This window comes from Hypanus sabinus, chromosome 8 (assembly GCF_030144855.1).
Source record: "Hypanus sabinus isolate sHypSab1 chromosome 8, sHypSab1.hap1, whole genome shotgun sequence".
In the NCBI taxonomy this organism is placed as follows: Eukaryota; Metazoa; Chordata; class Chondrichthyes; order Myliobatiformes; family Dasyatidae; genus Hypanus; species Hypanus sabinus.
In genome coordinates, this window is record NC_082713.1 from 82,454,741 (window position 1) to 82,479,838 (window position 25,098).

The following is a 25,098-nucleotide window of genomic DNA, read 5'->3' on the forward strand; positions in this document are numbered from 1 at the left end:
CCTACTGGACACATTTCGCTATTTCACAATTCCTCCATTACTTTTTATCTAAGCTCTTTCTTACCTTCTAACTGTACCCATTCACTCTGTGACAAGATGTCCTTGTTCACAGTTTATCTCATGGTGACAAAAGTGTTAACATTGCTTTCCATGCAGCTTACAGCTCCTTCCTGTTTCTAAAAAGGATCTCTTTGACCTAAGAAGTTAGCTGTGTTTCTCTTCCCATAGATGCATCTAAAGCAGTTGAATATTTCTAGATTTTTCTGTTTTTAATTTAGATTTCTCACATCTGCAATGTTTTTTATTTATATTAATTTGTACAAGATGGCTTGCCTTACATTCCCCTTTTGTAAAAATCTAACAGATCTTCGACTGTGAACAGTGAACCAACAAGGTTGTTTCAGCTCTGCAAACTAGACTTTAAAAAGCAGTACATTGGCAAGATTTAAACACTATTACTCACTCAAATTGTAACTAAACTGTAGAGTTAAATAAGCATATTTAAATAAGCATAAGCAAATAACCTTGAAACATTGGCACGACTTTCCATATCGAAACAGGTCCAAGGCTGGCAAATTGCCCAAATGACGTGTCCAGAAAAAACATCGGCATTCCAATAAGTGCCAGCATGAGCAGGTAGGGAATAAGAAAGACTCCTAGAAAATTTAGGAAACGACTTCACTGGAGACTAAGATCAAGTACCACCAATATGAAAGTCAATTTGAACTTCTTCATTTCTGGAAGATGGACATTATGAGCAAATCTCTGAAGTGTGCTGTATGTCTATAACCATTTACATCTGATGATCATTATCTCAAATATTTATTTATCATTCCTGTGTTTCCTCTCAGTCATGTAAGATTTAGTGATCCCTACAGAACATGTGAAAAATTCATTTTTCAGCTTCATTCCTGTATCTGTAGCTGTGAATAAAATGAATAGAGTCATCTCCATTTTGCAAAGTTCATACGCCAAATTAAAATCTTAGTTCCCAAATCTGACACAGCACAGATAAACCAGAGAAAATGCAGCTCACTCCTGGATACCAAAGAGGTTTCATAGTCAAAAAACTATGTCTCTAAGTCAAAAAATACTTTTTAAAAATATAGTAACCATACTTTCAGAATATTGTAAAAACACATAAAACTTGTAAGAAAGTAAATTACTATAATTGGGGAAGGAGAGAGAGGGAGGGGGAGAAGGGGAAGGAATTGAGTTCTGACATTCAAGGAAAGAACATATCTACATACCTTGGACTTCTGAATTTAGCAATATTATGGGAGCTCACTCATATGTAGAGGTGTTGATAATTCAAGTAGTTGTAACCAGTTGATGGTCTGTATCCCACAATGAATATGCTTGATGTGTTGAGTTTATTCATTATGACAATGTTCATTAATCATCAGTTGTTCACAATGGAAGATCCACTCAATTCTAATGATAAATTATCATATATTTTGGATCATCCCAAAAATTATGCATATTATAATTTACACCTTAAAGAATGTCTTAATCTTTCCTGATAGAAGAAATGCTCAAAACTTTTAGTCACCCAGTGCAATGAAGTTCTGTGATACAATAAATTTAGTATTACTATATTTATAAAACAATGGCTCTTCACCCATGTTTCTGTTTTCCCTCCTACATATCTTATTCTCTAGAGTACCTCCTCCATTCTTGTACGCCAGGTAAGGGAATCTCCAGACATTGCCAAGTCCCACTGCACAGCCTATCACAGAGAGTAGGTATTCGGTCTTCGAAGACCAGTTGCCTCGCTCCACATTTTCGTCACTCTCATTTACATGTCCATCTGTGGCAACCTGGGGGAAGAAAGAAAACTGAATGAAAACAATCTTTGTTAGGTCAAAATTCAAACATGAAGTTCACTACAGAAGCATTAAACTATTTTCCAACGAGCAGCAAAGAGCAGTTTGGAAACATTCTGAGCTCCTTCAAGTGATCTTGAACATTACTAATCACAGATCCTCAAATTAACGGAATATTTCAGGACTGTCCACAAGTAATTTTTGCCATTTTTTGATAAAAAAGACTTACTGAATCCTCTGAAAATTGAATACGATGATCATGCTGTGAGAACCTATAAGCAACTGCTTTTTCAGTTTTCATCTTTAAGTAATGATGAATAATTCTTCTATCCACTTCAAGATTAATTCTCAAAGGATTCTTGCATTCAAACAGTTATGGATGACATGCTGCTGTAATTTTTTTTTGTTTTGGGCTAACGCAATCCACTCTGGCGAATAACACTTCCACAGTCAGAAGTCAGGATCAGATTTAAGTCCCAGCACTCTGCTGATGATTTACCACAAACCAAGGTCTTTTGAGTTCTTTTGTTACTGATTAATCAGATACAAATGTAGCTTTTCTCCATTGAATTATTTATAGTAGTTACATCTAGCTTTCGTTTACAGGTTTGACAATGGCATTGGTAAAGGAACCACCAGCAAGAGCATCAGCTCCAACCAAAATATCACGCAAGGCAGACCACAGCTTGCTTGGTTCACAAATATGAAAATATTTCTGGAAAATCATTTCCTGGTTTAAATAACTCTGCCCATCTCAAAATAAAATACATGACAAAAAAGATGGCACCAGTGAACAATGATTTCACAGGCATCTACTTCCAGATAGAAAATCTCTTAAATTACTTAATTTTTTTCTGCATGTTGTGCTTGTTAATTTTGTAATGTTTGTGTTATGGAAACTGTTGGTGCCTGTGACGTTCCGTTTGGATCTCGATCAGCATGATGCCATGCCTGAAGGTCAGAACAAGAACCCGAAAAAGGCCGAGAACACAAGCTGGCTCACAGAAAAAAAAAGAGGAACACCGGGTATGAACAACTTCATCTCCAGGCCGCAAGAAAGATGGTAGCATCAAGCTGAAGGTTTTCGGACCTGATCAATGATCACTCCCAACAGTGCCAGATGGTCAGAGATCGCTCCCAACGGGGCCAGAGGGTCGGAATTCTCTCCCAAGGGGGCCAGAGGGTCAGAGATCAATCCCAATGGGGCCAGAGGATTAGAGATCTCTCCCAAGGGAGCCAGAGGGTCAGAGATCTCTCCAAATAGGGCCAGAGGGTCAGTGATCTCACCCAATGGGGTCAAAGGGTCAGAGATCATTCCCAAAAGGGTCAGAGGATCAGAGATCTCTACCAATGGGGCCAAAAGGTCAGTGATCACTCTGAATGGAACCAAAGGAGCAATGATCTCTCCCAACAGGACTAAAGGGTTAGAGATCACTCCTAACAGGGCTAGAGGTTCAGTGATCACACCTAACAGGGCTAGAGGGTCAGCGATCACAACTAACAGGGCTAGAGCGTCAGTGATCACAACTAACAGGGCTAGAGGGACAGTGATCTCAACTAACAGGGCTAGAGGGTCAGTGATCACAACTAACAGGGCTAAAGGGTCAGTGATCACAACTAACAGGGCTAGAGGGACAGTGATCTCAACTAACAGGGCTAGAGGTTCAGTGATCACAACTAACAGGGCTAGAGGGACAGTGATCTCAACTAACAGGGCTAGAGGGACAGTGATCTCAACTAACAGGGCTAGAGGTTCAGTGATCACAACTAACAGGGCTAGAGGGTCAGCAATCGCTCCTAACAGGGCTAGAGGGTCAGCAATCACTCCTAACAGGGCTAGATGGTCAGCGATCTCACCCAATGGGGCTAGAGGGTCAGGGATCACTCCCAACTGAGACAGAGGGTCAGTGATCACTCCCAACTGAGACAGAGGGTCAGTGATCACTCCTAACAGGGCTAAAGGGGCAATGATCACTCCTAACAGCGCTAGAGGGTCAGTGATCACTCCTAACAGGGCTAGAGTGTCAGTGATCACAACTAACAGGGCTAGAGGATCAGTGATCACTCATAACAGGGCTAGAGGGACAGTGATCTCAACTAACAGGGCTAGAGGGTCAGTGATCACAACTAATAGGGCTAAAGGGTCAGTGATCACTCCTAACAGGGCTAGAGGGTCAGCAATCGCTCCTAACAGGGCTAGAGGGTCAGCAATCACTCCTAACAGGGCTAGAGGGTCAGCAAGCACTCTTAACAGGGCTAGAGGGTCAGCGATCTCACCCAATGGGGCTAGAGGGTCAGGGATCACTCCCAACTGAGACAGAGGGTCAGTGATCACTCCCAACTGAGACAGAGGGTCAGTGATCACTCCTAAAAGGGCTAAAGGGTCAATGATCACTCCTAACAGCGCTAGAGGTTCAGTGATCACAACTAAAAGGGCTAGAGGTCCAGTGAACACTCCTAGCAGGGCTAGAGGGTCAGTGATCACGCCTAACAGGGCTAGAGGGTCAGCGATCACAACTAACAGGTTTAGAGGTTCAGTGATCACTCACAACAGAGACAGAGGGTCAGTGATCACTCCTAACAGGGCTAGAGGGTCAGTGATCACTCCTAACAGGGCTAGAGGGTCAGCGATCACAACTAACAGGGCTAGAGGTTCAGTGATCACTCCTAACAGAGACAGAGGATCAGTGATCACTCCTAACAGGGCTAAAGGGTCAGTGATCACTCCTAACAGCGCTAGAGGTTCAGTGATCACAACTAACAGGGCTAGAGGGTCAGTGATCACAACTAACAGGGCTAGAGGTTCAGTGATCACTCCTAACAGAGGCAGAGGGTCAGTGATCACTCCTAACAGAGTCAGAGGGTTGAGATTACTCCCAACAGGGCAAGAGGGTCAGTGATCACAACTAACAGGGCTAGAGGGTCAGTGATCACAACTAACAGGGTTAGAGGTTCAGTGATCACTCTTAGCAGGGCTAGAGGGTCAGTGATCACTCCTAACAGGGCTAGAGGGTCAGCAAGCACTCTTAACAGGGCTAGAGGGTCAGCGATCTCACCTAACAGCGCTAGAGGTTCAGTGATCACAACTAACAGGGCTAGAGGTGCAGTGATCACTCCTAGCAAGGCTAGAGGGTCAGTGATCACAACTAACAGGGCTAGAGGTCCAGTGATCACTCCTAGCAGGGCTAGAGGGTCAGTGATCACAACTAACAGGGCTAGAGGGTCAGTGATCACTCCTAACAGAGGCAGAGGGTCAGTGATCACTCCTAACAGAGGCAGAGGGTCAGTGATCACTCCTAACAGAGACAGAGGGTTGAGATCACTCCCAACAGGGCTAGAGGGTCAGCGATCACTCCTAACAGAGACAGAGGGTTGAGATCACTCCCAACAGGGCTAGAGGGTCAGTGATCACTCCTAACAAGGCTAGAGGATCAGTGATCACACCTAACAGGGCTAGAGGGTCAGTGATCACTCCTAGCAGGGCTAGAGGGTCAGTGATCACAACAAACAGGGCTAGAGGGACAGTGATCTCAACTAACAGGGCTAGAGGGTCAGTGATCACAACTAACAGGGCTAAAGGGTCAGTGATCACAACTAACAGGGCTAGAGGGACAGTGATCTCAACTAACAGGGCTAGAGGTTCAGTGATCACAACTAACAGGGCTAGAGGGACAGTGATCTCAACTAACAGGGCTAGAGGGACAGTGATCTCAACTAACAGGGCTAGAGGTTCAGTGATCACAACTAACAGGGCTAGAGGGACAGTGATCTCAACTAACAGGGCTAGAGGGTCAGCAATCGCTCCTAACAGGGCTAGAGGGTCAGCAATCACTCCTAACAGGGCTAGATGGTCAGCGATCTCACCCAATGGGGCTAGAGGGTCAGGGATCACTCCCAACTGAGACAGAGGGTCAGTGATCACTCCCAACTTAGTCAGAGGGTCAGTGATCACTCCTAACAGGGCTAAAGGGTCATTGATCACTCCTAACAGGGCTAGAGGGTCAGCAATCGCTCCTAACAGGGCTAGAGGGTCAGCAATCACACCTAACAGGGCTAGATGGTCAGCAAGCACTCTTAACAGGGCTAGAGGGTCAGCGATCTCACCCAATGGGGCTAGAGGGTCAGGGATCACTCCCAACTGAGACAGAGGGTCAGTGATCACTCCCAACTGAGACAGAGGGTCAGTGATCACTCCTAACAGGGCTAAAGGGTCAGTGATCACTCCTAACAGGGCTAGAGCGTCAGTGATCACAACTAACAGGGCTAGAGGTTCAGTGATCACTCATAACAGGGCTAGAGGGTCAGCGATCATGACTAACAGGGCTATAGGGTCAGTGATCACAACTAACAGGGCTAGAGGATCAGTGATCACAACTAACAGGGATAGAGGGACAGTGATCTCAACTAACAGGGCTAGAGGGTCAGTGATCACAACTAACAGGGCTAAAGGGTCAGTGATCACTCCTAACAGGGCTAGAGGGTCAGCAATCGCTCCTAACAGGGCTAGAGGGTCAGCAAGCACTCTTAACAGGGCTAGAGGGTCAGCGATCTCACCCAATGGGGCTAGAGGGTCAGGGATCACTCCCAACTGAGACAGAGGGTCAGTGATCACTCCCAACTGAGACAGAGGGTCAGTGATCACTCCTAACAGGGCTAAAGGGTCAATGATCACTCCTAACAGCGCTAGAGGTTCAGTGATCACAACTAAAAGGGCTAGAGGTCCAGTGAACACTCCTAGCAGGGCTAGAGGTTCAGTGATCACTCTCAACAGAGACAGAGGGTCAGTGATCACTCCTAACAGGGCTAGAGGGTCAGTGATCACGCCTAACAGCGCTAGAGGGTCAGCGATCACAACTAACAGGGCTAGAGGTTCAGTGATCACTCCTAACAGAGACAGAGGATCAGTGATCACTCCTAACAGGGCTAAAGGGTCAGTGATCACTCCTAACAGCGCTAGAGGTTCAGTGATCACAACTAACAGGGCTAGAGGGTCAGTGATCACAACTAACAGGGCTAGAGGTTCAGTGATCACTCCTAACAGAGGCAGAGGGTCAGTGATCACTCCTAACAGAGTCAGAGGGTTGAGATTACTCCCAACAGGGCAAGAGGGTCAGTGATCACAACTAACAGGGCTAGAGGGTCAGTGATCACAAATAACAGGGTTAGAGGTTCAGTGATCACTCTTAGCAGGGCTAGAGGGTCAGTGATCACTCCTAACAGGGCTAGAGGGTCAGCAAGCACTCTTAACAGGGCTAGAGGGTCAGCGATCTCACCCAATGGGGCTAGAGGGTCAGTGATCACACCCAACTGAGACAGAGGGTCAGTGATCACTCCTAACAGGGCTAAAGGGTCAGTGATCACACCTAACAGCGCTAGAGGTTCAGTGATCACAACTAACAGGGCTAGAGGTCCAGTGATCACTCCTAGCAAGGCTAGAGGGTCAGTGATCACAACTAACAGGGCTAGAGGTCCAGTGATCACTCCTAACAGAGGCAGAGGGTCAGTGATCACTCCTAACAGAGGCAGAGGGTCAGTGATCACTCCTAACAGAGACAGAGGGTTGAGATCACTCCCAACAGGGCTAGAGGGTCAGCGATCACTCCTAACAGAGACAGAGGGTTGAGATCACTCCCAACAGGGCTAGAGGGTCAGTGATCACTCCTAACAAGGCTAGAGGATCAGTGATCACACCTAACAGGGCTAGAGGGTCAGTGATCACTCCTAGCAGGGCAAGAGGGTCAGTGATCACTCCTAACATGGCTAAAGGGTCAATGATCACTCCTAACAGCGCTAGAGGGTCAGTGATCACAACTAACAGGGCTAGAGGTTCAGTGATCACTCCTAACAGAGGCAGAGGGTCAGTGATCACAACTAACAGGGCTAGAGGGACAGTGATCTCAACTAACAGGGCTAGAGGGTCAGTGATCACAACTAACAGGGCTAAAGGGTCAGTGATCACAACTAACAGGGCTAGAGGGTCAGTGATCACACCTAACAGGGCTAGAGGGTCAGCAATCGCTCCTAACAGGGCTAGAGGGACAGTGATCTCAACTAACAGGGCTAGAGGTTCAGTGATCACAACTAACAGGGCTAGAGGGACAGTGATCTCAACTAACAGGGCTAGAGGGTCAGTGATCACACCTAACAGGGCTAGAGGGTCAGCAATCGCTCCTAACAGGGCTAGAGGGTCAGCAATCACTCCTAACAGGGCTAGATGGTCAGCGATCTCACCCAATGGGGCTAGAGGGTCAGGGATCACTCCCAACTGAGACAGAGGGTCGGTGATCACTCCCAACTGAGTCAGAGGGTCAGTGATCACTCCTAACAGGGCTAAAGGGTCATTGATCACTCCTAACAGGGCTAGAGGGTCAGCAATCGCTCCTAACAGGGCTAGAGGGTCAGCAATCACTCCTAACAGGGCTAGATGGTCAGCAAGCACTCTTAACAGGGCTAGAGGGTCAGCGATCTCACCCAATGGGGCTAGAGGGTCAGGGATCACTCCCAACTGAGACAGAGGGTCAGTGATCACTCCCAACTGAGACAGAGGGTCAGTGATCACTCCTAACAGGGCTAAAGGGTCATTGATCACTCCTAACAGGGCTAGAGGGTCAGCAATCGCTCCTAACAGGGCTAGAGGGTCAGCAATCACTCCTAACAGGGCTAGATGGTCAGCAAGCACTCTTAACAGGGCTAGAGGGTCAGCGATCTCACCCAAGGGGGCCAGAGGGTCAGAGATCAATCCCAATGGGGCCAGAGGATTAGAGATCTCTCCCAAGGGAGCCAGAGGGTCAGAGATCTCTCCAAATAGTGCCAGAGGGTCAGTGATCTCACCCAATGGGGTCAAAGGGTCAGAGATCATTCCCAAAAGGGTCAGAGGATCAGAGATCTCTACCAATGGGGCCAAAAGGTCAGTGATCACTCTGAATGGAACCAAAGGAGCAATGATCTCTCCCAACAGGACTAAAGGGTTAGAGATCACTCCTAACAGGGCTAGAGGTTCAGTGATCACACCTAACAGGGCTAGAGGGTCAGCGATCACAACTAACAGGGCTAGAGCGTCAGTGATCACAACTAACAGGGCTAGAGGGACAGTGATCTCAACTAACAGGGCTAGAGGGTCAGTGATCACAACTAACAGGGCTAAAGGGTCAGTGATCACAACTAACAGGGCTAGAGGGACAGTGATCTCAACTAACAGGGCTAGAGGTTCAGTGATCACAACTAACAGGGCTAGAGGGACAGTGATCTCAACTAACAGGGCTAGAGGGACAGTGATCTCAACTAACAGGGCTAGAGGTTCAGTGATCACAACTAACAGGGCTAGAGGGTCAGCAATCGCTCCTAACAGGGCTAGAGGGTCAGCAATCACTCCTAACAGGGCTAGATGGTCAGCGATCTCACCCAATGGGGCTAGAGGGTTAGGGATCACTCCCAACTGAGACAGAGGGTCAGTGATCACACCCAACTGAGACAGAGGGTCACTGATCACTCCTAACAGGGCTAAAGGGTCAATGATCACTCCTAACAGGGCTAGAGGGTCAGCAATCGCTCCTAACAGGGCTAGAGGGTCAGCAATCACTCCTAACAGGGCTAGATGGTCAGCGATCTCACCCAATGGGGCTAGAGGGTCAGGGATCACTCCCAACTGAGACAGAGGGTCAGTGATCACACCCAACTGAGACAGAGGGTCACTGATCACTCCTAACAGGGCTAAAGGGGCAATGATCACTCCTAACAGCGCTAGAGGGTCAGTGATCACTCCTAACAGGGCTAGAGGGACAGTGATCTCAACTAACAGGGCTAGAGGTTCAGTGATCACAACTAACAGGGCTAGAGGGACAGTGATCTCAACTAACAGGGCTAGAGGGTCAGTGATCACAACTAACAGGGCTAGAGGGACAGTGATCTCAACTAACAGGGCTAGAGGGACAGTGATCTCAACTAACAGGGCTAGAGGTTCAGTGATCACAACTAACAGGGCTAGAGGGACAGTGATCTCAACTAACAGGGCTAGAGGGTCAGCAATCGCTCCTAACAGGGCTAGAGGGTCAGCAATCACTACTAACAGGGCTAGATGGTCAGCGATCTCACCCAATGGGGCTAGAGGGTCAGGGATCACTCCCAACTGAGACAGAGGGTCAGTGATCACTCCCAACTGAGTCAGAGGGTCAGTGATCACTCCTAACAGGGCTAAAGGGTCATTGATCACTCCTAACAGGGCTAGAGGGTCAGCAATCGCTCCTAACAGGGCTAGAGGGTCAGCAATCACTCCTAACAGGGCTAGATGGTCAGCAAGCACTCTTAACAGGGCTAGAGCGTCAGTGATCACAACTAACAGGGCTAGAGGTTCAGTGATCACTCATAACAGGGCTAGAGGGTCAGCGATCATGACTAACAGGGCTATAGGGTCAGTGATCACAACTAACAGGGCTAGAGGATCAGTGATCACAACTAACAGGGATAGAGGGACAGTGATCTCAACTAACAGGGCTAGAGGGTCAGTGATCACAACTAACAGGGCTAAAGGGTCAGTGATCACTCCTAACAGGGCTAGAGGGTCAGCAATCGCTCCTAACAGGGATAGAGGGTCAGCAAGCACTCTTAACAGGGCTAGAGGGTCAGCGATCTCACCCAATGGGGCTAGAGGGTCAGGGATCACTCCCAACTGAGACAGAGGGTCAGTGATCACTCCCAACTGAGACAGAGGGTCAGTGATCACTCCTAACAGGGCTAAAGGGTCAATGATCACTCCTAACAGCGCTAGAGGTTCAGTGATCACAACTAAAAGGGCTAGAGGTCCAGTGAACACTCCTAGCAGGGCTAGAGGTTCAGTGATCACTCACAACAGAGACAGAGGGTCAGTGATCACTCCTAACAGGGCTAGAGGGTCAGTGATCACGCCTAACAGCGCTAGAGGGTCAGCGATCACAACTAACAGGGCTAGAGGTTCAGTGATCACTCCTAACAGAGACAGAGGATCAGTGATCACTCCTAACAGGGCTAAAGGGTCAGTGATCACTCCTAACAGAGACAGAGGATCAGTGATCACTCCTAACAGGGCTAAAGGGTCAGTGATCACTCCTAACAGGGCTAGAGGTTCAGTGATCACTCCTAACAGAGACAGAGGATCAGTGATCACTCCTAACAGGGCTAAAGGGTCAGTGATCACAACTAACAGAGCTAGAGGGTCAGTAATCACTCCTAACAGGGCTAGAGGGTCAGTGATAACAACTAACAGGGCTAGAGCGTCAGTGATCACAACTAACAGGGCTAGAGGTTCAGTGATCACTCCTAACAGGGCTAGAGGGTCAGTGATAACAACTAACAGGGCTAGAGGTCCAGTGATCACACCTAGCAGGGCTAGAGGGTCAGTGATCACAACTAACAGGGCTAGAGGTCCAGTGATCACTCCTAGCAGGGCTAGAGGTCCAGTGATCACACCTAGCAGGGCTAGAGGGTCAGCGATCACAACTAACAGGGCTAAAGGGTCAGTGATCCAACATAACAGGGCTAGAGGTCCAGTGATCACACCTAACAAGGCTAGAGCGTCAGTGCTCACAACTAACAGGGCTAGAGGTTCAGTGATCACTCCTAACAGGGCTAGAGGGTCAGTGATCACAACTAACAGGGCTAGAGGATCAGTGATCACTCCTAACAAGGCTAGAGGATCAGTGATCACACCAAACAGGGCTAGAGGGTCAGTGATCACAACTAACAGTGCTAGAGGTCCAGTGATCACAACTAACAGGGCTAGAGGATCAGTGATCACTCCTAACAAGGCTAGAGGATCAGTGATCACACCTAACAGGGCTAGAGGGTCAGTGATCACTCCTAACAGGGCTAGAGGGTCAGCGATCACAACTAACAGGTTTAGAGGTTCAGTGATCACTCATAAAAGAGACAGAGGGTCAGTGATCACTGACAGGGCTAGAGGGTCAGTGATCACTGACAGGGCTAGAGGGTCAGTGATCACTGCTAACAGGGCTAGAGGGTCAGTGATCACAACTAACAGGGCTAGAGGTTCAGTGATCACTCCTAACAGAGACAGAGGATCAGTGATCACTCCTAACAGTGCTAAAGGGTCAGTGTTCACTCCTAACAGCGCTAGAGGTTCAGTGATCACAACTAACAGGGCTAGAGGGTCAGTGATCACAACTAACAGGGCTAGAGGTTCAGTGATCACAACTAACAGGGCTAGAGGTTCAGTGATCACTCCTAGCAGGGCTAGAGGGTCAGTGATCACTCTTAACAGGGCTAGAGGGTCAGCGATCTCACCCAATGGGGCTAGAGGGTCAGTGATCACTCCCAACTGAGACAGAGGGTCAGTGATCACTCCTAGCAGGGCTAGAGGGTCAGTGATCACAACTAACAGGGCGAGAGGTTCAGTGATCACTCCTAACAGAGGCAGAGGGTCAGTGATCGCTCCTAACAGAGGCAGAGGGTCAGTGATCACTCCTAACAGAGACAGAGGGTTGAGATCTCTCCCAACAGGGCTAGAGGGTCAGCGATCACTCCTAACAGAGACAGAGGGTTGAGATCACTCCCAACATGGCTAGAGGGTCAGTGATCACTCCTAACAGGGCTAGAGGGTCAGCGATCACAACTAACAGGTTTAGAGGTTCAGTGATCACTCATAAAAGAGACAGAGGGTCAGTGATCACTGACAGGGCTAGAGGGTCAGTGATCACTGACAGGGCTAGAGGGTCAGTGATCACTGCTAACAGGGCTAGAGGGTCAGTGATCACAACTAACAGGGCTAGAGGTTCAGTGATCACTCCTAACAGAGACAGAGGATCAGTGATCACTCCTAACAGGGCTAAATGGTGAGTGTTCACTCCTAACAGCGCTAGAGGTTCAGTGATCACAACTAACAGGGCTAGAGGGTCAGTGATCACAACTAACAGGGCTAGAGGTTCAGTGATCACTCCTAACAGAGGCAGAGGGTCAGTGATCGCTCCTAACAGAGTCAGAGGGTTGAGATTACTCCCAACAGGGCAAGAGGGTCAGTGATCACACCTAGCAGGGTTAGAGGGTCAGTGATCACAACGAACAGGGCTAGAGGTTCAGTGATCACTCCTAGCAGGGCTAGAGGGTCAGTGATCACAACTAACAGGGCTAGAGGTTCAGTGATCACTCCTAACAAGGCTGGAGGATCAGTGATCACACCTAACAGGGCTAGAGGGTCAGTGATCACTCCTAACAGGGCTAAAGGGTCAATGATCACAACTAACAGGGCTAGAGGTCCAGTGATCACACCTAGCAGGGCTAGAGCATCAGTGATCACAACTAACAGGGCTAGAGGGTCAGTGATCACAACTAACAGGGCTAGAGGGTCAGTGATCACTCCTAGCAGGGCTAGAGCATCAGTGATCACAACTAACAGGGCTAGAGGATCAGTGATCACTCCTAACAAGGCTAGAGGATCAGTGATCACACCTAACAGGGCTAGAGGGTCAGTGATCACTCCTAGCAGGGCTAAAGGGTCAATGATCACTCCTAACAGCGCTAGAGGGTCAGTGATCACAACTAACAGGGCTAGGGGTCCAGTGATCACTCCTAGCAGGGCTAGAGGATCAGTGATCACTCCTAACAAAGCTAGAGGATCAGTGATCACACCTAACAGGGCTAGAGGGTCAGTGATCACTCCTAACAGGGCTAAAGGGTCAATGATCACTCCTAACAGCGCTAGAGGGTCAGTGATCACAACTAACAGGGCTAGGGGTCCAGTGATCACTCCTAGCAGGGCTAGAGGGTCAGTGATCACTCCTAACATGGCTAAAGGGTCAATGATCACTCCTAACAGCGCTAGAGGTTCAGTGATCACAACTAAAAGGGCTAGAGGTCCAGTGATCACTCCTAGCAGGCTAGAGGGTCAGTGATCACAACTAACAGGGCTAGAGGTTCAGTGATCACTCCTAACAGAGGCAGAGGGTCAGTGATCACTCCTAACAGAGGCAGAGGGTCAGTGATCACTCCTAACAGAGGCAGAGGGTCAGTGATCACTCCTAACCGAGACAGAGGGTTGAGATCACTCCCAACAGGGCTAGAGGGTCAGCGATCACTCCTAACAGAGACAGAGGGTTGAGATCACTCCCAACAGGGCTAGAGGGTCAGTGATCACAACTAACAGGGCTAACGGGTCAGCGATCACAACTAACAGGGCTAGAGGGTCAGCGATCACAACTAACAGGGCTAGAGGGTCAGTGATCACAACTAACAGGGCTAGAGGGTCAGTGATCACAACTAACAGAGCTAGAGGGTCAGTAATCACTCCTAACAGGGCTAGAGGGTCAGCGATCACAACTAACAGGGCTAGAGGTCCAGTGATCACACCTAGCAGGGCTAGAGGGTCAGTGATCACTCCTAACAAGGCTAGAGGATCAGTGATCACTCCTAACAGGGCTAGAGGGTCAGTGATCACTCCTAGCAGGGCTAGAGGGTCAGTGATCACTCCTAGCAGGGCTAGAGGGTCAGTGATCACTCCTAACAGGGCTAGAGGGTCAGTGATCACAACTAACAGGGCTAGAGGGTCAGCGATCACAACTAACAGGGCTAGAGGGTCAGTGATCACAACTAACAGAGCTAGAGGGTCAGTAATCACTCCTAACAGGGCTAGAGGGTCAGTGATAACAACTAACAGGGCTAGAGCGTCAGTGATCACAACTAACAGGGCTAGAGGTTCAGTGATCACTCCTAACAGGGCTAGAGGGTCAGTGATAACAACTAACAGGGCTAGAGGTCCAGTGATCACACCTAGCAGGGCTAGAGGGTCAGTGATCACAACTAACAGGGCTAGAGGTCCAGTGATCACTCCTAGCAGGGCTAGAGGTCCAGTGATCACACCTAGCAGGGCTAGAGGGTCAGCGATCACAACTAACAGGGCTAAAGGGTCAGTGATCCAACATAACAGGGCTAGAGGTCCAGTGATCACACCTAACAGGGCTAGAGCGTCAGTGCTCACAACTAACAGGGCTAGAGGTTCAGTGATCACACCTAACAGGGCTAGAGGGTCAGTGATCACAACTAACAGGGCTAGAGGTCCAGTGATCACAACTAACAGGGCTAGAGGTTCAGTGATCACTCCAAACAGAGACAGAGGGTTGAGATCACTCCCAACAGGGCTAGAGGGTCAGTGATCACTCCTAACAGGGCTAGAGGGTCAGCGATCACAACTAACAGGTTTAGAGGTTCAGTGATCACTCATAAAAGAGACAGAGGGTCAGTGATCACTGACAGGGCTAGAAGGTCAGTGATCACTGACAGGGCTAGAGGGTCAGTGATCACTGCTAACAGGGCTAGAGGGTCAGTGATCACAACTAACAGGGCTAGAGGTTCAGTGATCACTCCTAACAGAGACAGAGGATCAGTGATCACTCCTAACAGGCCTAAAGGGTCAGTGTTCACTCCTAACAGCGCTAGAGGTTCAGTGATCACAACTAACAGGGCTAGAGGGTCAGTGATCACAACTAACAGGGCTAGAGGTTCAGTGATCACTCCTAACAGAGGCAGAGTGTCAGTGATCGCTCCTAACAGAGTCAGAGGGTTGAGATTACTCCCAACAGGGCAAGAGGGTCAGTGATCACACCTAGCAGGGTTAGAGGGTCAGTGATCACAACTAACAGGGCTAGAGGTTCAGTGATCACTCCTAGCAGGGCTAGAGGGTCAGTGATCACAACTAACAGGGCTAGAGGTTCAGTGATCACTCCTAACAAGGCTAGAGGATCAGTGATCACACCTAACAGGGCTAGAGGGTCAGTGATCACTCCTAACAGGGCTAAAGGGTCAATGATCACAACTAACAGGGCTAGAGGTCCAGTGATCACACCTAGCAGGGCTAGAGCGTCAGTGATCACAACTAACAGGGCTAGAGGGTCATTGATCACACATAACAGGGCTAGAGCATCAGTGCTCACAACTAACAGGGCTAGAGGGTCAGTGATCACAACTAACAGGGCTAGAGGGTCAGTGATCACTCCTAGCAGGGCTAGAGCATCAGTGATCACAACTAACAGGGCTAGAGGATCAGTGATCACTCCTAACAAGGCTAGAGGATCAGTGATCACACCTAACAGGGCTAGAGGGTCAGTGATCACCCCTAGCAGGGCTAAAGGGTCAATGATCACTCCTAACAGCGCTAGAGGGTCAGTGATCACAACTAACAGGGCTAGGGGTCCAGTGATCACTCCTAGCAGGGCTAGAGGATCAGTGATCACTCCTAACAAAGCTAGAGGATCAGTGATCACAACTAACAGGGCTAGAGGGTCAGTGATCACTCCTAGCAGGGCTAGAGGGTCAGTGATCACTCCTAACAGGGCTAAAGGGTCAATGATCACTCCTAACAGCGCTAGAGGGTCAGTGATCACAACTAACAGGGCTAGGGGTCCAGTGATCACTCCTAGCAGGGCTGGAGGGTCAGTGATCACTCCTAACATGGCTAAAGGGTCAATGATCACTCCTAACAGCGCTAGAGGTTCAGTGATCACAACTAAAAGGGCTAGAGGTCCAGTGATCACTCCTAGCAGGCTAGAGGGTCAGGGATCACAACTAACAGGGCTAGAGGTTCAGTGATCACTCCTAACAGAGGCAGAGGGTCAGTGATCACTCCTAACAGAGGCAGAGGGTCAGTGATCACTCCTAACAGAGGCAGAGGGTCAGTGATCACTCCTAACCGAGACAGAGGGTTGAGATCACTCCCAACAGGGCTAGAGGGTCAGCGATCACTCCTAACAGAGACAGAGGGTTGAGATCACTCCCAACAGGGCTAGAGGGTCAGTGATCACAAGTAACAGGGCTAACGGGTCAGCGATCACAACTAACAGGGCTAGAGGGTCAGCGATCACAACTAACAGGGCTAGAGTGTCAGTGATCACAACTAACAGGGCTAGAGGGTCAGTGATCACAACTAACAGAGCTAGAGGGTCAGTAATCACTCCTAACAGGGCTAGAGGGTCAACGATCACAACTAACAGGGCTAGAGGTACAGTGATCACACCTAGCAGGGCTAGAGGGTCAGTGATCGCTCCTAACAAGGCTAGAGGATCAGTGATCACTCCTAACAGGGCTAGAGGGTCAGTTATCACTCCTAGCAGGGCTAGAGGGTCAGTGATCACTCCTAGCAGGGCTAGAGGGTCAGTGATCACTCCTAACAGGGCTAGAGGGTCAGTGATCACAACTAACAGGGCTAGAGGGTCATTGATCACACATAACAGGGCTAGAGGGTCAGTGATCACAACTAACAGGGCTAGAGGGTCAGTGATCACTCCTAACAGGGCTAGAGCATCAGTGATCACAACTATCAGGGCTAGAGGGTCAGTGATCACTCCTAACAAGGCTACAGGATCAGTGATCACACCTAACAGGGCTAGAGGGTCAGTGATCACTCCTAGCTGGGCTAGAGGGTCAGTGATCACTCGTAACAGGGCTAAAGGGTCAATGATCACTCCTAACAGCGCTAGAGGGTCAGTGATCACAACTAACAGGGCTAAAGGGTCAGTGATCACAACTAACAGGGCTAGAGGTTCAGTGATCACTCCAAACAGAGACAGAGGGTTGAGATCACTCCCAACAGGGCTAGAGGTTCAGTGATCACAACTAACAGGTTTAGAGGTTCAGTGATCACTCATAAAGGAGACAGAGGGTCAGTGATCACTGACAGGGCTAGAGGGTCAGTGATCACTCCTAACAGGGCTAGAGGGTCAGTGATCACTCCTAACAGAGACAGAGGATCAGTGATCACTCCTAACAGGGCTAAAGGGTCAGTGATCACTTCTAACAGCGCTAGAGGTTCAGTGATCACAAATAACAGGGCTAGAGGGTCAGTGATCACAACTAACAGGGCTAGAGGTTCAGTGATCACTCCTAACAGAGGCAGAGGGTCAGTGATCACTCCTAACAGAGTCAGAGGGTTGAGATTACTCCCAACAGGGCTAGAGGGTCAGTGATCTCTCCTAACAGGGCTAGAGGGTCAGTGATCACTCCTAACAGGGCTAGAGGGTCAGCGATCTCACTCAATGGGGCTAGAGGGTCAGTGATCACTCCCAACTGAGACAGAGGGTCAGTGATCACTCCTAACCGGGCTAGAGCATCAGTGATCACAACTAACAGGGCTAGAGGTTCAGTGATCACTCCAAACAGAGACAGAGGGTTGAGATCACTCCCAACAGGGCTAGAGGGTCAGTGATCACTCCTAACAGGGCTAGAGGGTCAGCGATCACAACTAACAGGTTTAGAGGTTCAGTGATCACTCATAAAAGAGACAGAGGGTCAGTGATCACTGACAGGGCTAGAGGGTCAGTGATCACTGACAGGGCTAGAGGGTCAGTGATCACTGCTAACAGGGCTAGAGGGTCAGTGATCACAACTAACAGGGCTAGAGGGTCAGTGATAACAACTAACAGGGCTAGAGGGTCAGTAATCACTCCTAACAGGGCTAGAGGGTCAGTGATAACAACTAACAGGGCTAGAGCGTCAGTGATCACAACTAACAGGGCTAGAGGTTCAGTGATCACTCCTAACAGGGCTAGAGGGTCAGTGATAACAACTAACAGGGCTAGAGGTCCAGTGATCACACCTAGCAGGGCTAGAGGGTCAGTGATCACAACTAACAGGGCTAGAGGTCCAGTGATCACTCCTAGCAGGGCTAGAGGTCCAGTGATCACACCTAACAGGGCTAGAGCGTCAGTGCTCACAACTAACAGGGCTAGAGGTTCAGTGATCACACCTAACAGGGCTAGAGGGTCAGTGATCACAACTAACAGGGCTAGAGGTCCAGTGATCACAACTAACAGGGCTAGAGGTTCAGTGATCACTCCAAACAGAGACAGAGGGTTGAGATCACTCCCAACAGGGCTAGAGGGTCAGTGATCACTCCTAACAGGGCTAGAGGGTCAGCGATCACAACTAACAGGTTTAGAGGTTCAGTGATCACTCATAAAAGAGACAGAGGGTCAGTGATCACTGACAGGGCTAGAGCGTCAGTGATCACTGACAGGGCTAGAGGGTCAGTGATCACTGCTAACAGGGCTAGAGGGTCAGTGATCACAACTAACAGGGCTAGAGGTTCAGTGATCACTCCTAACAGAGACAGAGGATCAGTGATCACTCCTAACAGGCCTAAAGGGTCAGTGTTCACTCCTAACAGCGCTAGAGGTTCAGTGATCACAACTAACAGGGCTAGAGGGTCAGTGATCACAACTAACAGGGCTAGAGGTTCAGTGATCACTCCTAACAGAGGCAGAGTGTCAGTGATCGCTCCTAACAGAGTCAGAGGGTTGAGATTACTCCCAACAGGGCAAGAGGGTCAGTGATCACACCTAGCAGGGTTAGAGGGTCAGTGATCACAACTAACAGGGCTAGAGGTTCGGTGATCACTCCTAGCAGGGCTAGAGGGTCAGTGATCACAACTAACAGGGCTAGAGGTTCAGTGATCACTCCTAACAAGGCTAGAGGATCAGTGATCACACCTAACAGGGCTAGAGGGTCAGTGATCACTCCTAACAGGGCTAAAGGGTCAATGATCACAACTAACAGGGCTAGAGGTCCAGTGATCACACCTAGCAGGGCTAGAGCGTCAGTGATCACAACTAACAGGGCTAGAGGGTCATTGATCACACATAACAGGGCTAGAGCATCAGTGCTCACAACTAACAGGGCTAGAGGGTCAGTGATCACAACTAACAGGGCTAGAGGGTCAGTGATCACTCCTAGCAGGGCTAGAGCATCAGTGATCACAACTAACAGGGCTAGAGGATCAGTGATCACTCCTAACAAGGCTAGAGGATCAGTGATCACACCTAACAGGGCTAGAGGGTCAGTGATCACCCCTAGCAGGGCTAAAGGGTCAATGATCACTCCTAACAGCGCTAGAGGGTCAGTGATCACAACTAACAGGGCTAGGGGTCCAGTGATCACTCCTAGCAGGGCTAGAGGATCAGTGATCACTCCTAACAAAGCTAGAGGATCAGTGATCACAACTAACAGGGCTAGAGGGTCAGTGATCACTCCTAGCAGGGCTAGAGGGTCAGTGATCACTCCTAACAGGGCTAAAGGGTCAATGATCACTCCTAACAGCGCTAGAGGGTCAGTGATCACAACTAACAGGGCTAGGGGTCCAGTGATCACTCCTAGCAGGGCTGGAGGGTCAGTGATCACTCCTAACATGGCTAAAGGGTCAATGATCACTCCTAACAGCGCTAGAGGTTCAGTGATCACAACTAAAAGGGCTAGAGGTCCAGTGATCACTCCTAGCAGGCTAGAGGGTCAGGGATCACAACTAACAGGGCTAGAGGTTCAGTGATCACTCCTAACAGAGGCAGAGGGTCAGTGATCACTCCTAACAGAGGCAGAGGGTCAGTGATCACTCCTAACAGAGGCAGAGGGTCAGTGATCACTCCTAACCGAGACAGAGGGTTGAGATCACTCCCAACAGGGCTAGAGGGTCAGCGATCACTCCTAACAGAGACAGAGGGTTGAGATCACTCCCAACAGGGCTAGAGGGTCAGTGATCACAAGTAACAGGGCTAACGGGTCAGCGATCACAACTAACAGGGCTAGAGGGTCAGCGATCACAACTAACAGGGCTAGAGTGTCAGTGATCACAACTAACAGGGCTAGAGGGTCAGTGATCACAACTAACAGAGCTAGAGGGTCAGTAATCACTCCTAACAGGGCTAGAGGGTCAGCGATCACAACTAACAGGGCTAGAGGTACAGTGATCACACCTAGCAGGGCTAGAGGGTCAGTGATCGCTCCTAACAAGGCTAGAGGATCAGTGATCACTCCTAACAGGGCTAGAGGGTCAGTTATCACTCCTAGCAGGGCTAGAGGGTCAGTGATCACTCCTAGCAGGGCTAGAGGGTCAGTGATCACTCCTAACAGGGCTAGAGGGTCAGTGATCACAACTAACAGGGCTAGAGGGTCATTGATCACACATAACAGGGCTAGAGGGTCAGTGATCACAACTAACAGGGCTAGAGGGTCAGTGATCACTCCTAACAGGGCTAGAGCATCAGTGATCACAACTATCAGGGCTAGAGGGTCAGTGATCACTCCTAACAAGGCTACAGGATCAGTGATCACACCTAACAGGGCTAGAGGGTCAGTGATCACTCCTAGCTGGGCTAGAGGGTCAGTGATCACTCGTAACAGGGCTAAAGGGTCAATGATCACTCCTAACAGCGCTAGAGGGTCAGTGATCACAACTAACAGGGCTAAAGGGTCAGTGATCACAACTAACAGGGCTAGAGGTTCAGTGATCACTCCAAACAGAGACAGAGGGTTGAGATCACTCCCAACAGGGCTAGAGGTTCAGTGATCACAACTAACAGGTTTAGAGGTTCAGTGATCACTCATAAAGGAGACAGAGGGTCAGTGATCACTGACAGGGCTAGAGGGTCAGTGATCACTCCTAACAGGGCTAGAGGGTCAGTGATCACTCCTAACAGAGACAGAGGATCAGTGATCACTCCTAACAGGGCTAAAGGGTCAGTGATCACTTCTAACAGCGCTAGAGGTTCAGTGATCACAAATAACAGGGCTAGAGGGTCAGTGATCACAACTAACAGGGCTAGAGGTTCAGTGATCACTCCTAACAGAGGCAGAGGGTCAGTGATCACTCCTAACAGAGTCAGAGGGTTGAGATTACTCCCAACAGGGCTAGAGGGTCAGTGATCTCTCCTAACAGGGCTAGAGTGTCAGTGATCACTCCTAACAGGGCTAGAGGGTCAGCGATCTCACCCAATGGGGCTAGAGGGTCAGTGATCACTCCCAACTGAGACAGAGGGTCAGTGATCACTCCTAACCGGGCTAGAGCATCAGTGATCACAACTAACAGGGCTAGAGGTTCAGTGATCACTCCAAACAGAGACAGAGGGTTGAGATCACTCCCAACAGGGCTAGAGGGTCAGTGATCACTCCTAACAGGGCTAGAGGGTCAGCGATCACAACTAACAGGTTTAGAGGTTCAGTGATCACTCATAAAAGAGACAGAGGGTCAGTGATCACTGACAGGGCTAGAGGGTCAGTGATCACTGACAGGGCTAGAGGGTCAGTGATCACTGCTAACAGGGCTAGAGGGTCAGTGATCACAACTAACAGGGCTAGAGGTTCAGTGATCACTCCTAACAGAGACAGAGGATCAGTGATCACTCCTAACAGGGCTAAAGGGTCAGTGTTCACTCCTAACAGCGCTAGAGGTTCAGTGATCACAACTAACAGGGCTAGAGGGTCAGTGATCACAACTAACAGGGCTAGAGGTTCAGTGATCACTCCTAACAGAGGCAGAGTGTCAGTGATCGCTCCTAACAGAGTCAGAGGGTTGAGATTACTCCCAACAGGGCAAGAGGTTCAGTGATCACACCTAGCAGGGTTAGAGGGTCAGTGATCACAACTAACAGGGCTAGAGGTTCAGTGATCACTCCTAGCAGGGCTAGAGGGTCAGTGATCACAACTAACAGGGCTAGAGGTTCAGTGATCACTCCTAACAAGGCTAGAGGATCAGTGATCACACCTAACAGGGCTAGAGGGTCAGTGATCACTCCTAACAGGTCTAAAGGGTCAATGATCACAACTAACAGGGCTAGAGGTCCAGTGATCACACCTAGCAGGGCTAGAGCGTCAGTGATCACAACTAACAGGGCTAGAGGGTCATTGATCACACATAACAGGGCTAGAGCATCAGTGCTCACAACTAACAGGGCTAGAGGGTCAGTGATCACAACTAACAGGGCTAGAGGGTCAGTGATCACTCCTAGCAGGGCTAGAGCATCAGTGATCACAACTAACAGGGCTAGAGGTTCAGTGATCACTCCTAACAGAGGCAGAGGGTCAGTGATCACTCCTAACAGAGGCAGAGGGTCAGTGATCACTCCTAACAGAGGCAGAGGGTCAGTGATCACTCCTAACCGAGACAGAGGGTTGAGATCACTCCCAACAGGGCTAGAGGGTCAGCGATCACTCCTAACAGAGACAGAGGGTTGAGATCACTCCCAACAGGGCTAGAGGGTCAGTGATCACAAGTAACAGGGCTAACGGGTCAGCGATCACAACTAACAGGGCTAGAGGGTCAGCGATCACAACTAACAGGGCTAGAGTGTCAGTGATCACAACTAACAGGGCTAGAGGGTCAGTGATCACAACTAACAGAGCTAGAGGGTCAGTAATCACTCCTAACAGGGCTAGAGGGTCAGCGATCACAACTAACAGGGCTAGAGGTACAGTGATCACACCTAGCAGGGCTAGAGGGTCAGTGATCGCTCCTAACAAGGCTAGAGGATCAGTGATCACTCCTAACAGGGCTAGAGGGTCAGTTATCACTCCTAGCAGGGCTAGAGGGTCAGTGATCACTCCTAGCAGGGCTAGAGGGTCAGTGATCACTCCTAACAGGGCTAGAGGGTCAGTGATCACAACTAACAGGGCTAGAGGGTCATTGATCACACATAACAGGGCTAGAGGGTCAGTGATCACAACTAACAGGGCTAGAGGGTCAGTGATCACTCCTAACAGGGCTAGAGCATCAGTGATCACAACTATCAGGGCTAGAGGGTCAGTGATCACTCCTAACAAGGCTACAGGATCAGTGATCACACCTAACAGGGCTAGAGGGTCAGTGATCACTCCTAGCTGGGCTAGAGGGTCAGTGATCACTCGTAACAGGGCTAAAGGGTCAATGATCACTCCTAACAGCGCTAGAGGGTCAGTGATCACAACTAACAGGGCTAAAGGGTCAGTGATCACAACTAACAGGGCTAGAGGTTCAGTGATCACTCCAAACAGAGACAGAGGGTTGAGATCACTCCCAACAGGGCTAGAGGTTCAGTGATCACAACTAACAGGTTTAGAGGTTCAGTGATCACTCATAAAGGAGACAGAGGGTCAGTGATCACTGACAGGGCTAGAGGGTCAGTGATCACTCCTAACAGGGCTAGAGGGTCAGTGATCACTCCTAACAGAGACAGAGGATCAGTGATCACTCCTAACAGGGCTAAAGGGTCAGTGATCACTTCTAACAGCGCTAGAGGTTCAGTGATCACAAATAACAGGGCTAGAGGGTCAGTGATCACAACTAACAGGGCTAGAGGTTCAGTGATCACTCCTAACAGAGGCAGAGGGTCAGTGATCACTCCTAACAGAGTCAGAGGGTTGAGATTACTCCCAACAGGGCTAGAGGGTCAGTGATCTCTCCTAACAGGGCTAGAGTGTCAGTGATCACTCCTAACAGGGCTAGAGGGTCAGCGATCTCACCCAATGGGGCTAGAGGGTCAGTGATCACTCCCAACTGAGACAGAGGGTCAGTGATCACTCCTAACCGGGCTAGAGCATCAGTGATCACAACTAACAGGGCTAGAGGTTCAGTGATCACTCCAAACAGAGACAGAGGGTTGAGATCACTCCCAACAGGGCTAGAGGGTCAGTGATCACTCCTAACAGGGCTAGAGGGTCAGCGATCACAACTAACAGGTTTAGAGGTTCAGTGATCACTCATAAAAGAGACAGAGGGTCAGTGATCACTGACAGGGCTAGAGGGTCAGTGATCACTGACAGGGCTAGAGGGTCAGTGATCACTGCTAACAGGGCTAGAGGGTCAGTGATCACAACTAACAGGGCTAGAGGTTCAGTGATCACTCCTAACAGAGACAGAGGATCAGTGATCACTCCTAACAGGGCTAAAGGGTCAGTGTTCACTCCTAACAGCGCTAGAGGTTCAGTGATCACAACTAACAGGGCTAGAGGGTCAGTGATCACAACTAACAGGGCTAGAGGTTCAGTGATCACTCCTAACAGAGGCAGAGTGTCAGTGATCGCTCCTAACAGAGTCAGAGGGTTGAGATTACTCCCAACAGGGCAAGAGGTTCAGTGATCACACCTAGCAGGGTTAGAGGGTCAGTGATCACAACTAACAGGGCTAGAGGTTCAGTGATCACTCCTAGCAGGGCTAGAGGGTCAGTGATCACAACTAACAGGGCTAGAGGTTCAGTGATCACTCCTAACAAGGCTAGAGGATCAGTGATCACACCTAACAGGGCTAGAGGGTCAGTGATCACTCCTAACAGGTCTAAAGGGTCAATGATCACAACTAACAGGGCTAGAGGTCCAGTGATCACACCTAGCAGGGCTAGAGCGTCAGTGATCACAACTAACAGGGCTAGAGGGTCATTGATCACACATAACAGGGCTAGAGCATCAGTGCTCACAACTAACAGGGCTAGAGGGTCAGTGATCACAACTAACAGGGCTAGAGGGTCAGTGATCACTCCTAGCAGGGCTAGAGCATCAG

General features: G+C 49.3%; 2 protein-coding genes across 5 annotated transcripts in view; one reads left to right on the forward strand and one right to left on the reverse strand.

Annotated features, from left to right (window-relative positions):
- LOC132398275 (sodium- and chloride-dependent neutral and basic amino acid transporter B(0+)-like) overlaps positions 1–2,301 on the reverse strand; it is a 90,948-nt gene extending 88,647 nt beyond the window's left edge. For 3 of the 4 annotated variants that reach the window (XR_009513600.1, XM_059977449.1, XM_059977448.1), the window contains exons 1-3: positions 2,056–2,301; positions 1,667–1,820; positions 525–656 (exon numbers count right to left, since the gene is read on the reverse strand). Coding sequence is in view for 3 of the 4 variants with exons in the window: in XM_059977449.1 (XP_059833432.1) it covers positions 525–656; positions 1,667–1,820; positions 2,056–2,127 (358 nt within the window). In the remaining variant the exon portion in view is untranslated. Of the gene's footprint in view, positions 1–524; positions 657–1,250; positions 1,435–1,666; positions 1,821–2,055 lie in introns of those variants that run through there. The other variant, XM_059977450.1, reaches the window with a different exon arrangement.
- The window catches only part of LOC132398276 (uncharacterized), a 1,154,100-nt gene that overhangs the window by 75,690 nt on the left and 1,053,312 nt on the right, over positions 1–25,098 (forward strand). The window lies entirely within an intron of this gene.